Source organism: Neopsephotus bourkii, unplaced genomic scaffold, assembly GCF_033783945.1.
Source record: "Neopsephotus bourkii isolate Nb327-2 ecotype Australia unplaced genomic scaffold, CSIRO-AGI_Nbou_v1 NB_1637, whole genome shotgun sequence".
Lineage (NCBI taxonomy): Eukaryota > Metazoa > Chordata > Aves > Psittaciformes > Psittacidae > Neopsephotus > Neopsephotus bourkii.
The window spans coordinates 511,288-534,621 of NW_026902112.1; the positions used below are offsets into that span (position 1 = coordinate 511,288).

General features: G+C 40.0%; 2 protein-coding genes across 4 annotated transcripts in view; one reads left to right on the forward strand and one right to left on the reverse strand.

Annotated features, from left to right (window-relative positions):
* The window catches only part of AKAP11 (A-kinase anchoring protein 11), a 430,499-nt gene that overhangs the window by 142,857 nt on the left and 264,308 nt on the right, over positions 1-23,334 (reverse strand). The window lies entirely within an intron of this gene.
* EPSTI1 (epithelial stromal interaction 1) overlaps positions 1-23,334 on the forward strand; it is a 59,948-nt gene that overhangs the window by 35,201 nt on the left and 1,413 nt on the right. For 2 of the 3 annotated variants that reach the window (XM_061374119.1, XM_061374121.1), the window contains 5 exons: positions 3,959-4,042; positions 7,607-7,680; positions 9,207-9,312; positions 14,427-14,460; positions 16,721-17,591. In XM_061374119.1, coding sequence (XP_061230103.1) covers positions 3,959-4,042; positions 7,607-7,680; positions 9,207-9,294 — 246 coding nt within the window. In that variant the 3' untranslated portion in view covers positions 9,295-9,312; positions 14,427-14,460; positions 16,721-17,591. Of the gene's footprint in view, positions 1-3,958; positions 4,043-7,606; positions 7,681-9,206; positions 9,313-14,426; positions 14,461-16,720; positions 17,592-23,334 lie in introns of those variants that run through there. The other variant, XM_061374120.1, reaches the window with a different exon arrangement.

Consider the following 23,334-nt stretch of genomic DNA (forward strand, 5'->3'; position numbering starts at 1 on the left):
TCAGATCAGAATCTTAGATGTGCTCTGTACCCATCCATTGGTGGCAAGCTTTTATGAAATCTCAACTAGTTCATGTCAGCAGATGCTTAACTTCTAGTCAGAAGAGAATCTTATTCCTCACTGCATCCTAAAGGTGATTCCATAGGCTGCTTGGGGACTTTGTCCCAGTTTGAATGAATCTGTTAAGTATCAATGTAGCTAGGAAATAGATAAAGTACTGCTTAATTTTCATTATTCTAATTGTCTCAGAGAGGCTTTTCCACATATGATTAGTCTCTTCATGTCTAAACCACTTTCCTAATGTAAAAACTTCCAGTGATGGATATTAAGCCTGAGACAGAAGCATTTCTCCTTTAGGGAGGTTCATAACTGGGGGAAAGACAAAGAGCAGGCAGCCAAGTGAACAGAAATTGTTGTTACAAGCCATAGTCCTTAGCAGAAACTTGAAATTATCCAATCTGAGTAGCCCTCGGTTGCATACAACCTTCAACAGGTTTGAACAGAACCAACAGCAGAGTAAAGAGAAAGAAAGCTTTACCTCCACATTTTGTGAGAAGCTTTGGAAATGCGCAAGATCCTCTGGGTACAGAGATGGCTGCAGGCAGTATATATGACAGCTCTGTCTTGCCTCTAGTATTGCTTCCTGCTTTTCATTGCATGAAAAGGGAAGGTGGTAGAAAAATTATTCTTTTGCACTTTGATTTCTCAGGTCATTTTGTGCCTCTAAGAACCCTAAAGAAGTTTTATCATGTGTGGGCAGATATACAGTTTGAAGGAGCCAATCTCTGACTAGCATTGTTTGGCAGAATGTCAATTGCAAAGAGACTGGCTTTCAGACTGCCTTGTACTCCTGGGTGTACAAGTAAGATGAAGGATTACGGGAAGAGAGAAAATATGTCTTGAAACCACTTCTACTTACCTCTTGAAGCATCCAGTATTGAACAGTGGGGAGCTTGTTCTTTGGTAGGGAAGACCCAGATCTGCAGCCTTTCATATGGTGTGAACATTGAACTGCAAAGACAATCAAGCTCATGTCCACAGGACTGACTTGGATTTCAGTATTCTGGTGTCTTCATATCTATACAGAAGGGGGTGAATGCCTGAGAGAACATTGAATTCTTTCAGGTGTACAGGTCCTACTTGCAGTCTTTGCCTTCTACTTCACTTACTTATATGTGCCTTTCTCATTATCAGTTTTTGAAAGGTTTCTTAATAAATTATGCCAAATTACATACCATAATTCATCTTTGGATTTACTAGTATCAAAGCAAATAATATGCATCTTTTATCTGTAATGTTCTTTAATACTATCTGATATTATACATGTCTTTTTAATGGCAGCATTTCTATAGCTCTGTGGATCAATACGTCACTTGCTTGTAATGCAGCAACACAGTTAGCAAAACGTCTTCCCAACCAGCTTGGATGAGGTACAGTCTGTAGGCTTACAGGCAGCCTCTGTGCTCTGCGTGAGGAACCTGAAGCACATAACCAATGAGTTGTTATCTAAATAGACTTGGTGTACTACCAAAATGCTAAACTGGTGGAAAACCTGAACTCTGATTTTAATGTTATCATGGACCTGTCCTTTGTCTAGAGTAATTAAAAGATTCAGGAGCAACGTATTTGAAATAGTGAAATGTGGTAAGCTTAGGAAGTGCCTGACATGCATACTAAAAGGGTGGTTTTGGATAAAAATACGATTTTTTAAATTTAAAATTTATGTTAGAAAAAAGTTTGGGGCAACGTAAAGTTGATTGATTTTTTTTTTACTCACATAATTTCTTTGGTAGCTGTACTCATTTAGCACACTTAATTCAAATACTAGTGTTAAATATTACTTGATGTACATGAACAAATTTAACTTCTTTGGAGTGACTCTGTCATTGGTGACTTCTCTGGCCTGCTTATTTAATCAGGCCCATAATTAATTTTAATCCTGTCTTTCAAAGTGTTACGAATCCTGTGTAGATTTTTACTGTCTTCCAACTTGATTAATACACACTTCACACAATTCTCCAAGCCATTACAGAGAGTAATGAATAATATTGGAGCTAGAATGAGTCTCTCTGGACACATGTAACAACATCTCCCAGCTCAAAATTGAGCTATTAATAATTGCTTTCTCTTTTCAGCCTTTATAGCAAATTATGTGCCTGTTGTTTTAATGGTGGCAGTCTGCATGCATATATCAAATTTCGAAAACACTGTGTGGACCTGCAACACATTCCTCACCAAAGTCAAACCTGCACACTTCTTGTATTAAATTATACTGGCTCATTATTTAGTGTGCTACACCATGTCATAGAGTCATAGAATCATAGAATAGTTAGGGTTGGAAAGGACCTTAAGATCATCAAGTTCCAACCACCCTGCCATGGGCAGGGACACCTCCCTCTAAACCTTATTACCCAAGGCTTCGTCCAGCCTGGCCTTGAACACTGCCAGGGATGGAGCGTTCAAAACCTCCCTGGGCAACACATTCCAGTGCTTCACCACCCTCACAGGAAAGAATTTCCTCCTTATATCCAATCTAAACTTCCCCTGTTTAAGTTTGAACCCATTACCTCTTGTCCTGTCACTACAGTGCCTAATGAACAGTCCCTCCCCAGCATCCCTATAGGCCCCTTTCAGATACTGGAAGGCTGCTATGAGGTCTCCACACAGCCTTCTCTTCTCCAGGCTGAACAGTCCCAACTTTCTCAGCCTATCTTCATATGGGAGGTGCTCCAGTCCCCTGATCACCCTCGTGGCCCTCCTCTGGACTTGTTCCAACAGTTCCATGTCCTTTTTATGTTGAGGTCACCAGAACTGCACACAATACTCCAAGTGAGGTCTCATGAGAACAGAGTAGAGGGGTAGGATCACCTCCTTCAACCTGCTGGTCACACTCCTTTTGATGCAGCCCAGGATACGGTTGGCTTTCTGGGCTGCAAGCACACACTGCCGGCTCATGTTCATTTTTTCATTGACCAGCACCCCCCAAGTCCTTCTCTGCAGGGCTGCTCTGAATCTCTTCTCTGCCCAGCCTGTAGCTGTGCCTGGGATTGCTCTGACCCAGGTGTAGGACCTTGCACTTGGTATGGTTAAACTTCATGAGGTTGGCATCAGCCCACCTCACAAGCGTGTCAAGGTACCTCTGGATGGCATTCCTTCCCTCCCGCATACCAACTGAACCACACAGCTTGGTGTCATCGGCAAACTTGCTGAGGGCGCACTCAATCCCACTGTCCATGTCACTGACAAAGATGTTAAACAAGACTGGTCCTAACACTGATCCCTGATCAAAGACTAAGATAAGATCCTATGCAAAAGGTCCTAAGGATCCTATAAGATCTTAATGGTAGGCTGGCTCTTTGCTAACTACAACTTGTGAAAGACCAGGGTTATTATACTGAAAACCTACTACACAGTTGAATGCATTATTCGCGATGTGTGGTTCAGATTTTCAGCTCTCTTGACTCTCCCACAAATAGCACAGCAGTTTTGATTTCTCAGTTTCTGTTGCCCTACGTCCACAAATGCCTTTCCACAAATAATCCACAAATAACAAACCACAAATAATTCCTTTCTGTTACCAGGCCTCCATTCTGCTTTGTTAGCTTGGTAATATTTTCTTTCTTCCCAGAATATCCCATCTCACTATTAAATTTCCTGATTGTGCTTTTTGACTGCTCAGGGCATGTTTATGGCTGCCACTGGGACACCAAGTAGTATGTGCTCTGGCTACCTGGTTGTGATGTGGAAGTGGACATTGAGCCAAACCAAATGACCAAGAGACATTAGACCACTTCTTATTTAAATTCTAGTCTTGAGACTAATCTATTTTTTACGTAACTGTAATCATTCAACCGGTTCTTTTTTCTTAAATACCTGTATAACAATTTGGGAATAAGATTTGGAAATTTGTCCCCCTTCTCCCCACACTAATATGTTTATATTCTTTGCTGAACAATAGGTGAGAAGCCATATGTATAAGCAAGCTCTTAGAGAGGATGAAATCAGAAAATTAGATGAAATGAAGCAAGAACAACGGAAGAAGGTAATTATACATTAACAGTTTGCATATTGTATCATTTTTCCATGCTGTGAAACCAATTAAATACATTGATTACTTGTAGCCTACGCACAGAGCTTCTCTTTAGCAAAAGTGATTCAGTCACTGTTTTCAAATATTGTGAGAGAGATGAGGCAAGCTGTAAAATTTGGATGGGGACAGGACAGTTACCTTCTGGGTTCAAGGCTATCTACATCTGGATGACTGGCTTTGTTCACCTTTCCATCTGAACAATTGTGAAGAGAAGTTTTTTGACCATGGCACCTGATTTCATAGGCTAAAGAAACCAATTTCCTCTCTTTCAGGCAGAAGTAATCTTGTGAGATTTTGAATATCATTCATGATATTCATGATGATCTCAGACTCTGAATAATTTTTTTTTTTTCTAGAGAATTGAGGCCCACGTGCTCTGCCTTCCCAAAAGGGGATGTGGAAGCTCTCAGTTTTGCTTTTAAGTCTATGTTCTTCTCTGCTCCCTTGCTAACCACCTAAGTGAAGAGTTTTGAGTTGCCAAAAAAGCAGGCATGCTGTAACTGCAAGTCTGAACTCCACCTTCTGCATATGTAGCACATATTGCCTGAAATGAGTCTGCACCACTGTAGTCCCTCTGGCATAGATTTGAGTACCATATCCACATAAAGCTCACTAGAGAAAGCGGTGGCACTGTGCTGCTACCTGCCTTGCTCTAGGTGTGACTGTGCAAGTACAGGGAAGGAAGCATTTGAAAATCATATCAGCAAATAATTTGAAAATATATTAGCAAATACCGAGCCTCTTGCTGTGCCTCTGCTGTTACTACCATCCAAATTAATGTTAAACTGCTTCCCCAGTAGCAGCAAACAAACACAGCAAATTCCACACAGTGAGCTTCTTCTAGAGCTGAACAAATGCCTCTCATGGGTGTATCTTTCTTTAAATGTTTGGGACAAGTGTCATTTCATAATATTCTAGGAACCAGGACTGTGGAAACAAAAGGTGGGGGGAAAATGAGGCTTTTCCATCAGATGTATCCTTACCATCAGGACCTGTACAGAGGAAATATTTTTGAAAGCTAGTCTTGATGGGTGTAAGGCTGGTAGCTGTTGTATTCTTTACATTGATTCTTCCATAGAGAAAAAAACTACAGATGTGAATTAGCATGCCCCTTCTTTATGAAGGTTTGGTTTAAAGGACTTACAGAGCTTTAGAGTCTTTACCAATTTGACATATTGCTAAGAAGGTGTTGGCTGTTTCTAAGACTGCTCTTGCTTGGCACACGGTCCCAAGTGCTCCTTGCCTTCATAGTTGCTGCTGCCTATTGCACTGAGTAATGCACTACTTACAAACCTACTGTAAATAATATGTATTTTAACAGCTCCAATAATTGTCCCTCAGGTATATGTTGGCTCATTTCTGCTTCAAACTAATATTTATTAAAGTAATTGTGAATTCTGTCTTGTGTGTACCTCCTAGCACAGTATAGCTATAAAACGTGTAGGTATTGTAAGTTCTCTCCCTGCCTTTTTTTCTCAGAGCAGATTTTAGTATGTATTGCTTGATTTAGAAATTTTCAGTACGCTTTGAACACTGCATCATATACACACCATATATTTCAGAACATTACTTCAAGAGAGGACTCAGCATATTGGAAAGTCAGATACTGGGTTTTAATTTTCAGGTTGAATAGTTATTTAAAACAGTGAAAATTAAGGTTGGCTTTTTTATTTCTTAATCCTGTTTCTCCTTTTAGGGGGCTAGACAAACACTGATACACAACACATTCACAGATATTGATTTTCTTCATACATCTATTGCATAGTTTTTATTTAATGGAACTTGAATTGATTTTTATTTTTTTTTTTTAACTTTTGTGGTTCCATTCAGTTATTGAAGCTTTTCTCTAACCGCATAATTTTATTTTAGTTTCTATTCCTACTGCTGCTCAGTTGCTATGGAAAATATGAAAGATGGATCTGTTGCTATCCCTTCCCTCTCACCCTGCAAGCCAAATTTTCTTCACAGAAAAATCTGCACTTTCAGTTCTTGGGTGCACTGCAGAGAGGAAGAGCCAGACAAACAAGCACACATGCAAAGCAGAATCATATAAGCTGTACGACCTTACTTTGCAGTTCTGACTAAAATTGCATAAGGAAACTCCTCTGAAAAGAATTATCTTTGACGTTTTTTGTATACCTTAATATTAGGTAATGTAAGAATGCCAGGCTGCTGCAATGCTGGGAGTTTGCACGCTGTTTCACCAACCCAACAGAATCGTAGAATCATAGAATCAGCTAGTTTGGAAATGAGCTTAAAGACCATCAAGTCCAACCATTGCGCCAGAACTGCCAAGTCCACCACTAAACCATGTCTACACAGGTTTTGAACACTTCCAGGGACAGTGACTCCACCACTTCCCTGGCAGACTGTTCCAATGTCTGAGCGCCCTCTCAGTGAAGAAATTTTTACTAATTTCAATCTGAACCTCCCATGGCGCAGCTTGAGGCTGTTAACTCTTGTCCTATCACCTGTTACTCGGGAGACCAACCCCCCCTCACTCCATCCTACTTTCAGGTAGTTGCAGAGAGCAATAAGGTCCCCCTGAACCTCCTTTTCTCCAGACTAAACAACCCCAGTTCCCTCAACCATTCCTCATCACACTTGTTCTCCAGACCCTTCACCAGCTCCATTGCCCTTTTCTGGACCAGCTCCAGCACCTCAATGCCTCTCTTGTGGTGAGGGGCCCAGAGCTGAGCACAGGATTAGAGGTGCAGCCTCACCAGTGCCAGTACAGGGGGATGATCACTGCCCTGGCCCAGCTGGCCACACTGTTGCTGATACAAGTCAGGATGCTGTTGCCCTTTTTAGCTGCCTGGGCACAAACTGGCTCATGTTCAGCATGGCTCATGGTCAGCATCCCCACGTCCTTTTCCACTGGGCAGCTTTCCAGCCATTCTTCCCCAAACCTGTAGTGTTGCATGGGGGTGTTGTGGCCCAAGAGCAGGACACGGCACTGAGCCTTGTTGAGCCTCATACCATTGTCACAGCTCAGGTACTATTTGCCATTTCCTCACTCTTTGGAGATCCCCAGAGAGCTGGAGTTGACGCACTCCTATTCCCATCTTCTCCTTGTGTTCCATGGAGGCAGGAGGTGAAGGGTATGTCTCCTTCATACCCTACAGGCATGACAGCTGTGTCTGCTCCTGCTAGATGATGTTGGCTGTCTTCCCCCTTGGACCCACAGGGAAATGCAAATATGTGGGCTGGGGCAAGGGAAGCAGGCTTGTGTCTATCTTACCCCTTTAAATGTAGTACTGTAAATGTCTGAATCCTGTTAATTCCCAGTTTTTAACACACAAACAAAACTCATGCTGTGCAATGCAGAACAGAAAAGTTAGCTAGGTTTTTAACATAGTGCTGTCACTTAAATAAAATGCTGTTGAGAAAAGTTCTGGGAATGACAAGTGGCTCTAGCTGAAGTTAGCACCATGTCGAATTAATTGGGTTTGCAACATAGGTATGTTAATTAAGAGTAAGTTTGTTGTTTGTTTGTTTCACTTTTATCATTCCCAGGCTGAATTAATGGAATTTAAACAAAAGCAGGAAGAGGAAGACAGGATGAGAGCACGTCAAGATGAACAAAGGAGGTATGATGCAAAAATGCAGAGCACACTTTAATTGAATTCCTATCTGGAAAGTGTCTCAAGATTGCAAGCATTCGTGTGTTAGAAGACAATTACAATAAGGATCCCAGACCTCAGCTCTGGCTTAACTTTGCCTTCAAATGAGCCAATAATATCTATCATTAAAACTGCTCACTGTAATGCAGTATGAGCCTTAGTGCCATTTTGACTTTATTTATCCTATCAGTGTCTAATATTGCATAGAGTAGAAACTGTCAATAGTTTCATGGGTAACTACTAGTACAGTGGCTTCAGCTGGGGAAGTATTTATTTATCTATGTGTTTGTTTATTTATTTTTACCTTGGTTTAAAATGGGCCGCTTTCTCCATGCCACATTTTGTGGCTGACTGCCACCAAGAGTAACAGGCAGAGCTAAGTGTGGGATTTGATGTTGATACAGATGGAAGCTGCAGTGCCTCAAGGCCTTCTGCAACTGTACTGCTTTGTGCCCCCGGCTATGCCCCACTGCCATGCCCTCTCTGTGCTCAGTGGTTCTAATCTTGCACGTCTGTCACTTACCTGACTTTCCATTATCTTGAAGCACAGATGTATTCTCAGCTTTGTTTTTGGCTGGCAGAAAGAAACAATGCCCAGGCTCAAAAATAAAATCACCATTTGTTTCCTTTTTTATATCATTAGGGAAACCTAAAAAAAAAATATTACTTTTGTAGGCAACCACTCTTCATGCCATTTTAATTTCTTTTTTTTCTTTTTTCTCTGGCAAGGATATCGAGATAATTACCGTAGAAGTTAATGAAGGATTTTCGATTCAGTCCATCTCATGTCCCTAGATAGAAATAATCCAGTATCTTGCATTTTCCATCATCCTTACAACAGCATTGTAAAACATTGAAACAACAGTCATGTCTAAGCATGTGTGTCAATCCTAAGCATTAATAGAGGAGGAAAAAAGGCATAGTTTTCAGAAGGTTTGAAAATATTCAAAACAGATTGAGGAAAAGTGTATTTGCATTGGTGCATGCTTTCTGGGTTGATAGAGCGGTACAAGAAAATGCTAGAGTGGATTTCAGACCTGGATGGTAGGAAAAGTTGTCAGCTACACGAATTGTGTTTGTTAGAACAAGCTGAAGTGGGTTTTTTCATTTGCATTAGGAAAGCAGTATTTCTAGAAACTCTTCTGTACTGAACACTGAAAGTCTACCTAGGGTGAATTGTCGAAAGAGCTAATCTTCCTCATGAGGTGGGTGGTGGTATGCAAGTTGTCTTTCTATGGAGAATTTTGGTGCATTTCTCACAGCAGCCAAGTCATGCCTTTTAATGACAAAGGACTGATCACAGGATAAGGAAGCATCCAGTGAACTGAAAATGAAATCCACCCTATCTCATGCCTGTCCATGGTTTTGCAGCACAGGCTTGAAAAACATAGGAAGGTAGATATTGAACTGAGAATAAGCAAAACCACTGAATTCCAAGTTTCTGAACTCCTCAGATGCTTTCAATCATTATTCATTTTTTGTTGTATTTTAAGGGTAAATAATGCTTTCCTGGATCGACTCCAGAACAAAACACAACCTACTAACATCCACCAGCCTGAACATTCTGGGAGCCTGGACTAATGCAGTAACAGTGGATGGGTAAGATTTTGGGTGCAGAACATGAAAGCAATGAAATTGTTTAAAAGTTGATTTTTTCCTCAGATACTATTACGTGTCTGTGTGATTTTATCCTGTCTGACAGAACTCACCATCATGGCTGTCAGTCTACAATAGCTTTTAAGAAGAAATTCTTTCTTAAATACAAGCTGTTCAAATAGAAGGAGGGAGGTTCTCTTGCAGCAGAGCTCACTTTAACATGTTTTGCATGCAAGGTACTTACTGCAAGGAACTGCATCTAAGGTACTTCCTTAAGTTCAGAACAAGGGTGCTGAAATGGTAAGGGATTTTTGAAAAGTTTTAAAATGAAACATATTTGGAAATGCTGTAAATATTTTACTGTGATATTGAAATTGAAGGGGAAAATGTCACATGAAAGGTAAAGCTGTTCATTTTTTATCTGTATAAAACTGTGACATAGAAGACCCAACTGCATCAATTTAAAGTACATAGTATTTGTAAAGATTCTTTGAAGAAAAGTTATCTTGACTGTAGCCTATTAAACAATCCGCTATTTTTTCAGCTGTCCTAATGAGGCATTATTGTGACTGTTATTTAGAATTGCACTTTTCAGTGTTAAAAACAAAACTATGTAGTATTTGCATTATGGAAATTTCCATTAGATTGAAATTCAATTGCGGGGAGGATCCTAGTGCAGAAATGAAAGATTTACAAAGACTGAGCAGCAAAAGGATGAGAATCTAAGAAAATCTATTTCCAGTGTGAAGATGTTTAGCTGATAAACCAGAAAAGTTTGAATTGGATTAGTAGGACTGTATATTGGTAGATGAATGCCAGGAATACTTGGGTTCAAGAACATATGAAGTCAAGGCATGATTAAGAAGCAAATATTCTTGCTGCTGGAGTTTTCCATATAGTAGAAGTGGAAAAGGAGTGTCTTCATCACTACAAGCTTTGGGGAAGTCCTGGGCCATTCCAGAGTGCTCAGGCATCTTGGACAGGTTCTCTTGTCCTTGCTAAGAGGAGGCAGAATCTGCCAGCTCAACCTCCTATAAGGTCTGCTGGCATCTGCTTGGAGAACCAGTTGGGTCAGAGGCTTTACTGGTAAAGCCTGTATCACATGCCAGGCAATCCAGGAGCTGTTGGAAGCCAGACTACAAATATCCAGGCTAGTAAAAGAATGTAAGAGATCACTCTGTATAGCAGGCCTGAATCATCTTCTGAAGGATAGCACATGTGTGGATAGCAGAATTAGACTTCAGGGTAGGAAGGAGCTAAGTGATGCCTTGTAAGCAGCAAAAGGTAAAGTCTGATGAAGGGTTAACAAAGGCAGCAAGGGCAGAAATTAGTGTTTTTATTTCATGTTGTGTCCTTTGTCCCAATTTGTAAACTGTTTCCTGATAAACTCAAAAGAAAACGTGTGTCACAGCTGGGATTCCCAATATGTAAACTCTAGCATCTCCATCAGAATGCCTGCTCTCACAACTAAAAACCATTGCCATTGTCTGCAGAAAGGGAGGAGGTTTACCTTTAGCCAGGTGCCATATGTCATCTTCCACAGAGTGGGTGTTAGTACCACCAAACATGTGCAGTCAGCCCAGCGCAGTTTTAACAAGACAACTCTGTGGCATATGCAGCCGATTTATGCATTTTGTTTTGTTTTGTTTTGTTTTTTAAATATACATTGTCAAGGACTGCATCAACATAAATGCAATAAAACCCAGTGTGTAGAAATGATAAATGTTCTACTCTGATGTTTACTTAATGGCTCCCAAGGAGCCTACCTTCTGTTGGGTAATGCTTGATTATCCATTTTTCCTTTATGCTGTGATGTGAGATTTGAAGACTAAGCAAAGCAGGGAAAGAATAAGCCATGAAAGAATATGTCATCATGGAAAGGAATTAAAAAGGGGTATTTGTAACAAAAGCAAGAAAGAAAAGTAACTCTCAAAAGATAGGCTAGAGGCTGCAACCTCACTGTCTTTGATTATACGAAGATTCTTCTCCCTTCCCTTGGGATTTTAAGCAAAAATACCTGAACTCCAGGTCGGGCTTGCAAGTCCTGTAGTCTGCAGAGTGGCATTTACATTACAAGAAAGCTAACTGTAGCAGGTCAGGCTATAAACAAAGATTAAAAGAAATTAAAAATATTTCCAAAGTTAAGACCTGCAGGTAATTTTTGAGCCTGCTCTGTCTGTGCAGTGGCACTGAAAAAGAAATATTTGTTTTCTTTCCCGCTTCTCTTTTTTTTTCCTGTTTGAACTCTTTGCAGTCACAACAGCTTCACACAGAACAGAAACATGGCACCATGTCGTCAATATACCTGCTGTATTTTTCACTATTATATGTATTAGACTGATTTCCTCAGTAAATTAAGCTTGTATGATCATGCTGTCTGTCTGCATGTAATAAGGTTTTCAACCTGCTGGCCAACCTTAGCCAAATTTGAAAGGGAGTATAAGTCTCAAAAGTGATTATGTTTCAGTGCTGGCAGCGGAGAAGCTCCAAATCAGTGCCCTACTCTGAGGGGTGATGGAAGGACCTGGGCGCTCTGTGCATTGTTCAGCTGCAGCCCTCTGGTCGATTGGCATGGGCACAGCTCCAAAGCAGCTGCAGCTCTGTTCTGTTTTCCTGGGGGCTAGGGGACACAGAATGGGACATGGAGAGGAGGGGGGAAGGAAAATATATTGTGTGTGTCTGGGTGGGGTGGAGGAGAGGAATTGCATTGCCTAATTTTCCCCTGATCGATAGGAAATTCAGTAATTCATCTGCCCTCCAGACATCTTGTGTTTTATTAGGAATATTTGTAAGCTGTCATTTCCAGAAGGATCTTTGTGAAAATAATCTTTTCTCCCTTTTTGATTATAAATGCCAGGGCACCGTCTGGGTGGTTTGTGTGGTTTCCTTTTTTAATGGGAAGACAAATTAATAAATCTCCACTTCTGTCTGTAAGATATTGCACCCTTGAGGGAACATTAAGTCTTGTATGCTATCAAGAAAGTTTTGATGTCTTTTGCAGTGCCGTGGTCTCTAACATAAGGATAAACCTTTTAGGATATGAGGGGATATGAGGGTAATAAAGTAACAGTTGTCATTTTGACACCAAAGTTTAATCAGTAAGATTTAACCCTTGCTCAACTGGGACCTGTGACTGGAATAGTATCTGTTCACCTTAGTAGCACAAATTATCAGTTTCATTTAAATGTTAAAACACTTCAATTTTTACAAAATAATAACTTTAAAACAGTTGCACATTTTTATATTAATTCCCTCAAGAGATTTGCCCATGTTCAGGAATGCAGGGACTTGTAAAGACCCAGTGCTGATGCATGGCAAGCCTATAACAGAGCCCTTGCTTATTTTTTGTGTGAAAATGGAGCACTGTCAGGGAACCTTTTGCTTATTATATTAATGAGAAGAGGTCACATGGTGAACATATCAAATTTATTTTCCTACTCTAATGAAATACTAGTTGTCTTGTTGAAACTCTGAGTTATTGTAAACCCAGAATCTAGTAGGCAAGATGACATATTACATGTTCTCCTTTCATGTCTCCATTACACCTGGTGTGATGCATAAGAATGAGAAATGTTCTTTTGAATGCTGATTCTTTCAGTGGATGCATAATTCTAGATACCTGTTGAGTGAAGCAACTGTGCCCTGAATACACAGGTGCAGTGTGAGAGAAAACCCTGTTCTTTTCCTTTCTCATGTGCAGAATAGGAACTCAATGGATGCTGGGTAAATCTGTTTTGAGGAAACATGATTTATGGATAAAACTATTTAAAATAAACATGGTTTGTGGGTTACACTTGGTTTAGTTCTTGTAGCATGATCCATGAGAATGTTTCCTTGGAGCCTCAGCCAGCACTTGATTTATGCTGTTTGCTACCGTTTTGAGAGGGAGCATGTCATGAAGTCAGCTACTGCACAGCAAAGAGCCATAGCTCAAAGATCCCTGAAATTACAAGGACAGGATGCGCACAACAATTTTCCATACACAACCAATCTTTAATGCAGACATTAATGAAGTTTTAGATGGATAAAGTGGCACTGAAAATGCTGGTTTCCCAACACAAATCTTTTACTTTACATGGGCATATTGGGAATAGAATATTTATATGAAAAAGTTTCAAAGTGTAATCTGCAACGGTCATGTTTGTTTTAATAAAGAATGTGGTTTGCTAACTTAGCTTTAACCTGGTTAGTCTGTGTACAATCTGAGTTGAAAAGGTTATTATTTTTTTTCCTAGAACTTGTTGGTTTGGGGTTTTCAACTGAGAGTAATGTGCTTGTCTTTCCTGGCAGAAGGATAGCAGTAAATACACTACTCACAGAAGTATCAGCATCAATATAGGGACCTCAGAGGAGTAGGTGCAAGCATGCCATAGCTAAGTTTAATGAGTTCCCTCTGACAAAGCACTCAAACAGCATATGCAGATATGTACTGCCTGGCTTGACTTTGAGTTCAATCACTCTTTCTTTTGAAAATCCTATCCTAAAAGAGATTGGTAGAATCCAGAGAAGAATGGTGGAAACTTTTCACTCTTTCAAATTTTGTGAGAACAAGAAAGGATTGAGGCATCTGAAGATATTTAGAACATTTCTAGATTGATTTTTTTACCAGCAAAACCAAGATAAGTTTATCTCCTGAATCGATACATCATGCTATTCATATTGAGCTCAAATCAAAGAAATATTTATTACTAGAACCAGAATCTTGCAGAAGGGCTTACTTGTTATTTTAAGTGGAGTTTCAAAAGACAGGAAAGGGTGCCAAATAATCATAGAATCATAGAATAGTTAGGGTTGGAAAGGACCAACCCCCCTGCCACGGCAGGGACACCTCGCTCTAAACCATATTACCCAAGGCCTTGTCCAACCTGGCCTTGAATACTGCCAGGGATGGAGCATTCACAGCCTCCCTGGGAAACCTATTCCAGTGCCTCACCACCCTAACAGGAAAGAATTTCCTCCTTATATCTAATCTAAACTTCCCCTGTTTAAGTTTTAACCCATTACCCCTTGTCCTACCAAGAAAGCGCCACACCACTGGATAACCATAGTTCCTTGCATAAATACCTGATTGTACTGTACATTGTACTGTATTAATGCATTTGTTTTTCTTTATCCAGGAGCCCAAACTACTTGGAATAAAGGAGGAGAAAAGTAAGAGTGTTCATTGTCTTAGTGTTCATAGGTTTTAGTACTGATGCTGGTGCTAATTTAGCTTCATATTTGGCATTTTATTATGACAGCTTACCCAGTTTAATTTTCAAGTAACAAGAGAAGGGATCTTAAAATAAATGCTTTCCACCTCTGTGTTTGGGGCCATGCAATGGCACATACCTATTTTGAAAGACCTTCTTTCATACAGAACTGCAGAACATGTATTTCAAGTCAGAGGAAGTGCTCGTGGCATGGAAAGCATGTTAGGGATGCTTTGATATTTAGGCTAAAACTGCAATACAGCCATGTTCTCTGTATTGTGGACTGTGAGTGGATAAACCTGGGCAGCTGAGGAATGTGGCTGGAAAAGCAGGAGGCAATTCTGCAAGCTTTCAGTGGACTTTCTTAAGTGAAAGTTTGACTCTCTTGTGTGCCGCATTCTTCATGCTATTTCCTATTGGCAAAAAGGCTATTCGTATCAGTGAATGCTGATGGTAGAAAATCACTATTCAACCAGAGAAATCAGGACCTCTGTTTTCAAATTACCTTTTCTTAAGTTTTGCTGCACCTTTGTTATTTTCTGAAAGGGATTCCTTACCCTGATTCTCAGTTCTGGTATAAAGATTTTTGCAGAGCCCTTGCTTCTAGGCTTGGAGACTTTGAAAGCAAGTTCAGGCACTGACACATATTATTCTTGCCTTAGGAGATGGCTTTGACATAACTTTTTTTTTTTTTTTTTGAGAGCTAGGATTTTATAAAGAGGAATTTAAAAAAAATCAAACCTAAGAAAGGCCTTTGTTTTCAACCCTTCTCCCACAGATTAAGGTATTCTGTGACTTTCTTCCTGATTTTCTGCTTCAACAGTTATTTTAGTATTTTTGCAGCAGGTTTGTATTCTGAAGATGGTATCTAAATAATATTATTGGCTTCTCATGAGTTGTCTTTTCAGTTTTATCAGGAGTAAAATTGTTCTTAAAAATTAATGAAAATTTATTAAAGATATGACAACGAACAGATAGAGGCAGTTCTCCATGGGGGAAGAAATGGCCGTCTTTTTCAGCCCACAATACTATTAGGTTTTGTGAACTGTGGGCAGCTGGAGGAATTCAAATCAGGCATTCTTAGGGTTTTTTTCACAATATATACGATACCAATAATGTATTTGCATATGAACTGTACGAGAATTATGGATGTGTGTACTTTTTTAAGTGTTGTATAACTGTTGTTTCAAAAATACATTTCAGCTTGCTACAAATATGTTTTTCAAAGTTATTAGTATGTCTGCAGACAATTAAGACATTTTGTGAATTAAATTTACAAAAAAGTAGAAATCCCTTCATGAAGGCTTTACATAATTAAAAGCTAAAACCTGTTGGATGAAAAAGGAGACTTTATTTTCCAGTGGACTTCATCCTAGAGAAGCTGACTTTAATTTTTGGTTTTGCTGCAAAAGATAATTTTTAATTCTATTTTCTCCCTCTTGTTACAGGGTATTGGGAAATGCACACTTTTCTCTGGCCTGGACCAAATGACCTTGTAAAAGCTCCAAGAAAGTGCTCTTTTATCACTGTGATTTTTTTTCTTACCCTGACTTCATCTTCACACCCACTTCATGAGCAATCTGCATAGACTGCTTTCTAGCTGTCATTCTTCGCGCATATTTGACGCGGCTGATTACGGGAGTCCTGTTTAATTTTTAATAAGAGAATGTGTGTGTGGGGATTTATATAAATTGTTTTGCCTCTTTCAGAATGTAATTATCCCAGCCTTTGGGATCTCAGAAAAAGCAAACATTAGTGGCTGCAGAAGCTGCAGTAATATCTGTGTTTACTTACTGCTCTATATCCAGCCAAAACTGTCTCAGAGACTCAAACTAAAGAAGCAGGTAGAAGGTTTTCTTTTGGGATAGGAGAAGAAGTGGGTTTTTTGTTTTGTGTTTTTGGAGATTTTGTGATATTGTTTTACCATTGTATTCAACAGCAGATACTCAAGAGTAAATGTGTGTATTGTAGACAGGATCTTTTAAATGTGCTCTTAAACACAACTCATGAAAGAAATAAAACTTGAAATAACACTGAAATTTATTTGATTTCTCTCACATCTGCTGTGATACGATATACCAGTTTTTCACTTTGCCTGTTTTACCTTTGTAACTTCTGTTAGATGAGGGGAGAAAGCTACTCCAAGGTTAGCTTTAGTTTCTTACTTTTCTTTGTCCCTCTAATCTAATGGAATTTAATTTATATCTCCGTTTCTGCAGGAGACAACATTTTAATGATTTCCAAAAGTCAGATGCATGACCAAGATATTTCTAATGGAAATGAAGGATCCACACAACATGTTACAACCACGCAGATGAGATTAGTTGCAGCATTTACAAGTATATCTTAGGCAAAGTTAAAGGTTTCCTGAGCAGATTTTTTCAGTGTGAAGGCATGACACAATATTTTTCCATAACATTTGCAATATGGAAACTTTATGATTGATCACAGGAAAATTTCTTTTGAACCATGATTGTTGCTATGTTTCCTTTTGCCTCTGGGACTTTCTGCAGTTGCCCTGAGCTCTTTTTCCCTCAAAGAACTGCTCAAATAATTTATTCTACTAGCTAACTGATGTTAATAGGAAATACTGGATATCTTTGTAATGCTCTGTGGTTTACCCATTTTTAGAGTATCTGACACTAGGAAAAATCTATGGGAAGACATTTACGTACCTACGCAATGGCACTGTATTGCAGGTGGTACTTGGCTGTGCTAGCAGATTGCTGCTTTGAAAATGAAATTCACATCTCCCTCCAAGGACTCCCTCACCCAGCCTCCTTCAGCAGTTATCAGGGCTGGGCTAAACATCTGCAGAGTGGGATATATGTACATGCACGCACATATATTTTAAAGGAAATTTCTTTGCTTTAATCAGATCCTTGTGTTGTATTCTAATGAGACTAAGACTTGCAGGTGGCCTTTTTGAAGTAGAGAACCTGCAGCTTGTCCGCACTTGATGTACGATAACCCTAGACCCTGCTGACAAAGGCTGAGCGGGGGGGGAAGTCACAATGGTCACCGACAAGTTAAAATTGAGTGTGATCATGTTGCTGTTTCTATATAAAAAACAAAATAAAACAAACAAACAAACAATAAAAAAAACCACAACACCCCACGTAATAACCAGAAAACAGCAACTTGTTAATCTGCTGCTTCCACATTCAGGAACAGTAATGGCAAGTCACCCTGAATAACTTCTTCCATTAAGCTTGTCTACTTTCATCTAGTTGTCTTCAAAGATGAAGCTTGATCATAATCTTCAAAGTGCTTCCACTTATCCAGCATTTCAATCTGTTATTTGAAATGCTCTCTCCAAACTATTTTAGACATTAACTATTCCAGCCCTTTTTAATGGCAAAGCATCTGAATTTTTCCTTTCCTATCTTTCTGAACAGAACAAACAAATCTATATGAACAGTGGCCCAGGAAGTGTGTTTGAGAGCCAAGGCCTGCAACAGAGATGATAAGAAGTTATAGCATCTACAAATTGATGTTAGCAGGATGTCTGGGAAATGCTGTCCTTACCCTGTTGAAAAGCTTCCAGTATCTCAGAATTACCACTTCCCCACACACACATCCTGCAAAAATTTAAGCTTGAAGGCTTGACATCTCTTTAAAGGGGCTATAATGAAATGAATTGGTGATAGACTGGGAAAATGGTTTCATGGCTATCAAGACTTAGGAAACAATATTTCAGTATGTTTGCTATCTACCTGTTAGAGTAAAACTCTGAGAAAGATTTTCAAATAAAATGGGTTCCTCTAGTTATAATTTACACCAACCAAAATAATTACCTAGTATGCAGTGGCATAAAAGCAGATGTTCTTACTATATAACAGTAAATGGAGGGGGTTTTTATTGTTTTGAAAATTGTTGTTTTCTCAATATAATCTGCACTGATGATCTCCTTGCCATTTCAAAAACAAATCTTCCAACAGAGAGTGGTATGGGGCTGGAAGTTATGAAAGAAAACCCCTTTGCTTTTTCATTGCTGAGATAAAATTGTTTTAACAAACTGACTAAAGCATTATAATCAGCTATTCCGAATTCCAATATAACTTGACATCAAGATTCCTACGTTTAGATTGTATAGTCTGCCTAAATCAGAAACTACCTTCCAATGAAGAAACGCAATATTAATGTAGGGACTTACTTACAAGATTGTATACTCTATTATGTATCTAAAAGTTCCAATGGCTTAACTATCCCTGCTTTTAAAAATGTCTGCCTGACTCCTAGTTCAAACTTGACAATTTTCAGGTAGCTTTTACTGAATTTTCTTAACCACTTACCTGGTAAATTAAAAAGTTTTATGTACTTGGATCTCTTTATTTTGTTTCAATATTTGTATATTTGGACAACTTTATTCAATTTGCATTGGTGTCAGCTTTTATTCTTAAAAATACATCAGATTTACAGAAAGCCTTAGATACGGTAATATTCTGTGTAAGTGTATCTTCTTTTTGGTATGTGCTGCACTACTCAGACACTGAGGCAGAATATTACTAGCTAGAAAGTCTAGAAAGGGACCCAAATACATAACTTATATTTTAAGGTACTCACCTAAGTTCACTGCACACCTCTGGTTCAAGAAATCCAAATCCCAGTCTCCTGTGTTAGAGAATATCTTAGCTACTGGGCTCTTTAGGTTAGCTCTCATCATCTAGGCTGTTAAGGCCTTCTGTTTTATGCAAAAGAATAGAAACTCATGTGAAGTGAGAAGGCATGTGGTTTTATCTAGCCCAAGAGCTGAATGTTTCTATTGTGGCCCATGCCATGACTCTTATTCCCTTTGTAGTCTTTCCTAACACCTTCCTCATATACTGCACTCACTCCCTTACACTTCCATGTATTTGTTTTCTCTAGTCCTGCTCCTGGCAGAAATAACTTTGGTTCCCTCTGTTAAGCATTCCTCCTCCTTTCCCCTCAGTCATGCTCCCTGTCCTGTTAAATTGCTCTACTTCACCAGCTGAATTGAATTGGGTGACTGTAATCCATGGATTTTTCCTTGGCACTCTTTCCTCCTTCATCAACAAACTGCTTATCTTATCGCAGAAAGAATAGAAAAAATACTATTGCTATTTGTTGCTTCACCTTAACTTTCTTCTTTTGCAGTCATTTCTCTCTCCTGAGAGGTAGATGTGTTTTCCTGACTCATTTTTATGTCCCCTACTCCCCTGCTTGTCCCATCCTTTCCTATCTTGGTATGGGTGGCACTGGGAAGAGCATTGCCAATGGTGAGGAGAGAGGTGATCCTTCCCCTCTACTTAGCACTGGTGAAACATATCTGAATTGCTGGATCCAGTGCTGGGTTCCCCAGTACGAGATGCGAACATGTTGGAGAGAGTTCAGAAACAGGGCAAGAAGATGAAGGGACTAGATCATCTTTGGTAGGAGGACAGACTGAGAGAGCTGTGCCTGTTGAGCCTGGAGAATATGACTCAGAAGAATCTTATCCATGTGGGTAAATACTGGAAGAGGGGGAGTAAAGGAGACGGAGCCAGTCTCTTCTTGGTGCCCACTGAGAGGACAAGAAGCAATGGACAGAAGTTACAATGCAGAAAATTCTGCCTAAACACACAACCCCTTTTTTTTTTTGTACTGTGAGGGTTATGAGGCACTGGCACAGGCTGCACAGAGAGGCTGGCTGAGTCCCATCCTTGAAGATATTCAAAACTAAACTGGACAGTAGTGAGCAACCTGCTATAGGTGACCCTGCTCTGAGCAGGGAGATTGAACTATATGACCTCCAGAGATGCTTGTGAACCTCACCTGTCCTGCCATGGTCTCCCAATGTCCATAGTTATTTTCATTTTCTTCTATCTCCAGCCTGCATTTTCCACTCTCAGCTCACAGCCAAAGAGTTGTTGCTTCATCCTGCAGACATAAACCAAAATTTTTGTGCTCCAATTAACTTTAATTGCTTTCCATCCTCTTTTTTTTTCTTAATTTTGCAGCTTGTTTACAATATTTCTACACTTTTCAATATTTTTTTAAGAAATTATTTATACCTCAGATTATTTCTTTTTGACTAAATTTTAGAGTTGATCCTTTGTCTTCACTCTTCTTTCTTGTTAGCAACAGCCAGTCTTGGCCCTCTTGAGCTCTGCTGATGATTGCCCTCCTCTCTGCTTGCTCCCCTATGCAACTATAGATAGCTCTGCAGGACCCTTAATGCTATCTTAAGTGCATCTGAAGTCTGAACTGCTCATTTTACTCCCTCAGTTGTGGAGGAGGAACCTGTAAGTGTCTCATGTTACCTGGAATAAATGCCTTCTCTTGTCCTGGCCTTAAAGGAGTCATCTCAGTCCCTGTGACCATGGGCAGGCACTCAGCAGATACTGATACTGTTAGTAGAGGGGGAGCATTTGTTGTAACTGGGTAGAAATGCAAACTTGAAGATGAGAGAAAATTCACTTGGCCTTCTCCAATCTCTCATTAAAGTCTTTCTAAATTTCAAACTATTCTAGGGATCCCATCTGAACTCTTTCCAGTCTGCTCTCATTAAAAAAGGGTGGTTTTTTTTTCTTACCAACATTAAATCAGTTTTTATTTCACTTACAGGCTACATTCCCTGTTCCTAGCTGTTTGATCTTTGCACCTAGTTCTTTAATTAAAAGAAGGAAAGCCCAGATTTTCCTGCTGCTTGAGCCTCTCTCTAGAAGCTATCTTTATCTCTCATTCAGTCAATGCCAACCACAAGCTTGCCTTCCCTCCCCATCCATGAACTCCCCTGAACTACATTTGGATGAGAAAAGCCTACCCAAAATATTATTTTTGAAAGATCATTTCCATTTATTTTTTTTAATACCTCTACTAATTTTTTTATTTGCTTATCTTGAATTTGAAGTTTGAATAGGGTTTTTTTTTTTGGTGGTTTTTTTTTTACGAGAAAGATATATGGCCTCATTTAACTTTGCTATTTTAACAAAAGCACATTTTGTCAGGCTAGTAATCCCACCAAAATGCAACTGATTTGTCTTTAAAGTTTTGTCTTTCAGTAGACCAAGAGGTCTGGTATTAATTAGGCTGTTCATCCTTAATTCTTTATTGAGCACATCCTATTTTGGCTTCCTGAGATTTTGCCCTGGGTAAGCATTAAATTGACAGAGCTATAGTTACATTTTCAGCACATTATCCCTCGTAAATATTGAAAAATTTGTTTACTGTCTTCTCTGTTCAATCTTTTGGACATTCACCATATCTCAAAGGACTTACCCAGAATCCTACATTGAAAACATCAGTTTAACAACCTCATTCGTCAATAGTCTAGAGCCAATGGTCCAAGTTTTCTGCTTTGTCAACGTTTAGTACCCCACTGCATTACTTAAAGAATAAAAAAATGTATGTTTTCCTATTCTAATATGGTAAGAGTAACCACTCTGTTTCTCAGATGAATAAGAATCAATTTCATTGCCAGAACCATTTTGCACTTTTGCTTCCTCTTTGGCACAGTGCTTGTTATTGACCTTATCTCTGGGGGTGGCAGGTTTTTTGCTGGTGCTCCTTGTCTTGGATACTTTAGTATCTGCCTGGAGTGGGGTGTTTCCCTGGAGGCACACACGTAGCAGCAGTAGTCCCCAAAATCATAGAATCACAGAAAAGTTTGGGTTGGAAGGGACCTTCAAAGGTCATTCTGTCCAACCCCCCTGCAAAGGGCAGGAGCATAGAATTATAGAATAGTTAGGCTTGGAAAGGACCTTAAGATCATCTAGCTCCACCCCCCCCTGCCATGGGCAAGGACACTTCACACTAAACCATGTCACTCAAGGCTTCGTCCAACCTGGCCTTGAACACTGCCAGGGTTGGAGCATTCAAAACCTCCTTGAGCTACCCATTTCAGTGCCTCACCATCCTTACAGTAAAGAACTTCTTCCTTATATCCAATCTAAACTTCCCCTGTTTAAGTTTGAACCCATTACCCCTTGTCCTATCATTACAGTCACACAGTATCACAGTAGGTTAGAGATTGGAAGGGACCTCAAAAGATCATCTAGTCCAATCCCCCTGCCGGAGCAGGAACACCTATAAGGTTACACAGGAACGTGTCCAGGCGGGTTTGAATGTCTCCAAGAAGGAGATTCCACAACCTCCCTGGGGAGCCTGTTCCGTGTCACCCACTGAGAAGAAGTTTCTTCTCAGGTTTAAGTGGAACCTCTTGTGCTCCAATTTGTACCCATTACCCCTTGTCCTTTCATTGTTTGTCCCTAGCAAAGACTCCCTCTTCAGCATCCTTTTATGCCCCCTTCAGATACTGGAAGGCTGCTATGAGGTCTCCATGCAGCCTTCTCTTCTCCGGGCTGAACAGACCCAACTTTCTCAGCCTGTCTTCATACAGGAGGTGCTCCAGTCCCCTGATCAGCCTTGTGGCCCTGCTCTGGACTTGTTCCAACAGTTCCATGTCCTTTTTGTGTTGAGGACACCACAACTGCACACAATACTCCAAGTGAGGTCTCACGAGAGCAGAATAAAGGGGCAGGATCACCTCCTTCAACCTTCTGGTCACACTCCTTTTGATGCAGCCCAGGATACGGTTGGCTTGCTGGTCTGCGAGCTCACACTGCCGGCTCATGTTCATTTTCTCATCGACCAGCACCCCCAAGTCCTTCTCTGCAGGGCTGCTCTGAATCTCTTCTCTGCCCAGCCTGTAGCTGTGCCTGGGATTGCTCCGACCCAGGTGTAGGACCTTGCACTTGGCATGGTTAAACTTCATGAGGTTGGCATCAGCCCACCTCACAAGCGTGTCAAGGTCCCTCTGGGTGGCATTCCTTCCCTCCAGCGTATCAACTGAACCACACAGCTTGGTGTCATCGGCAAACTTGCTGAGGGC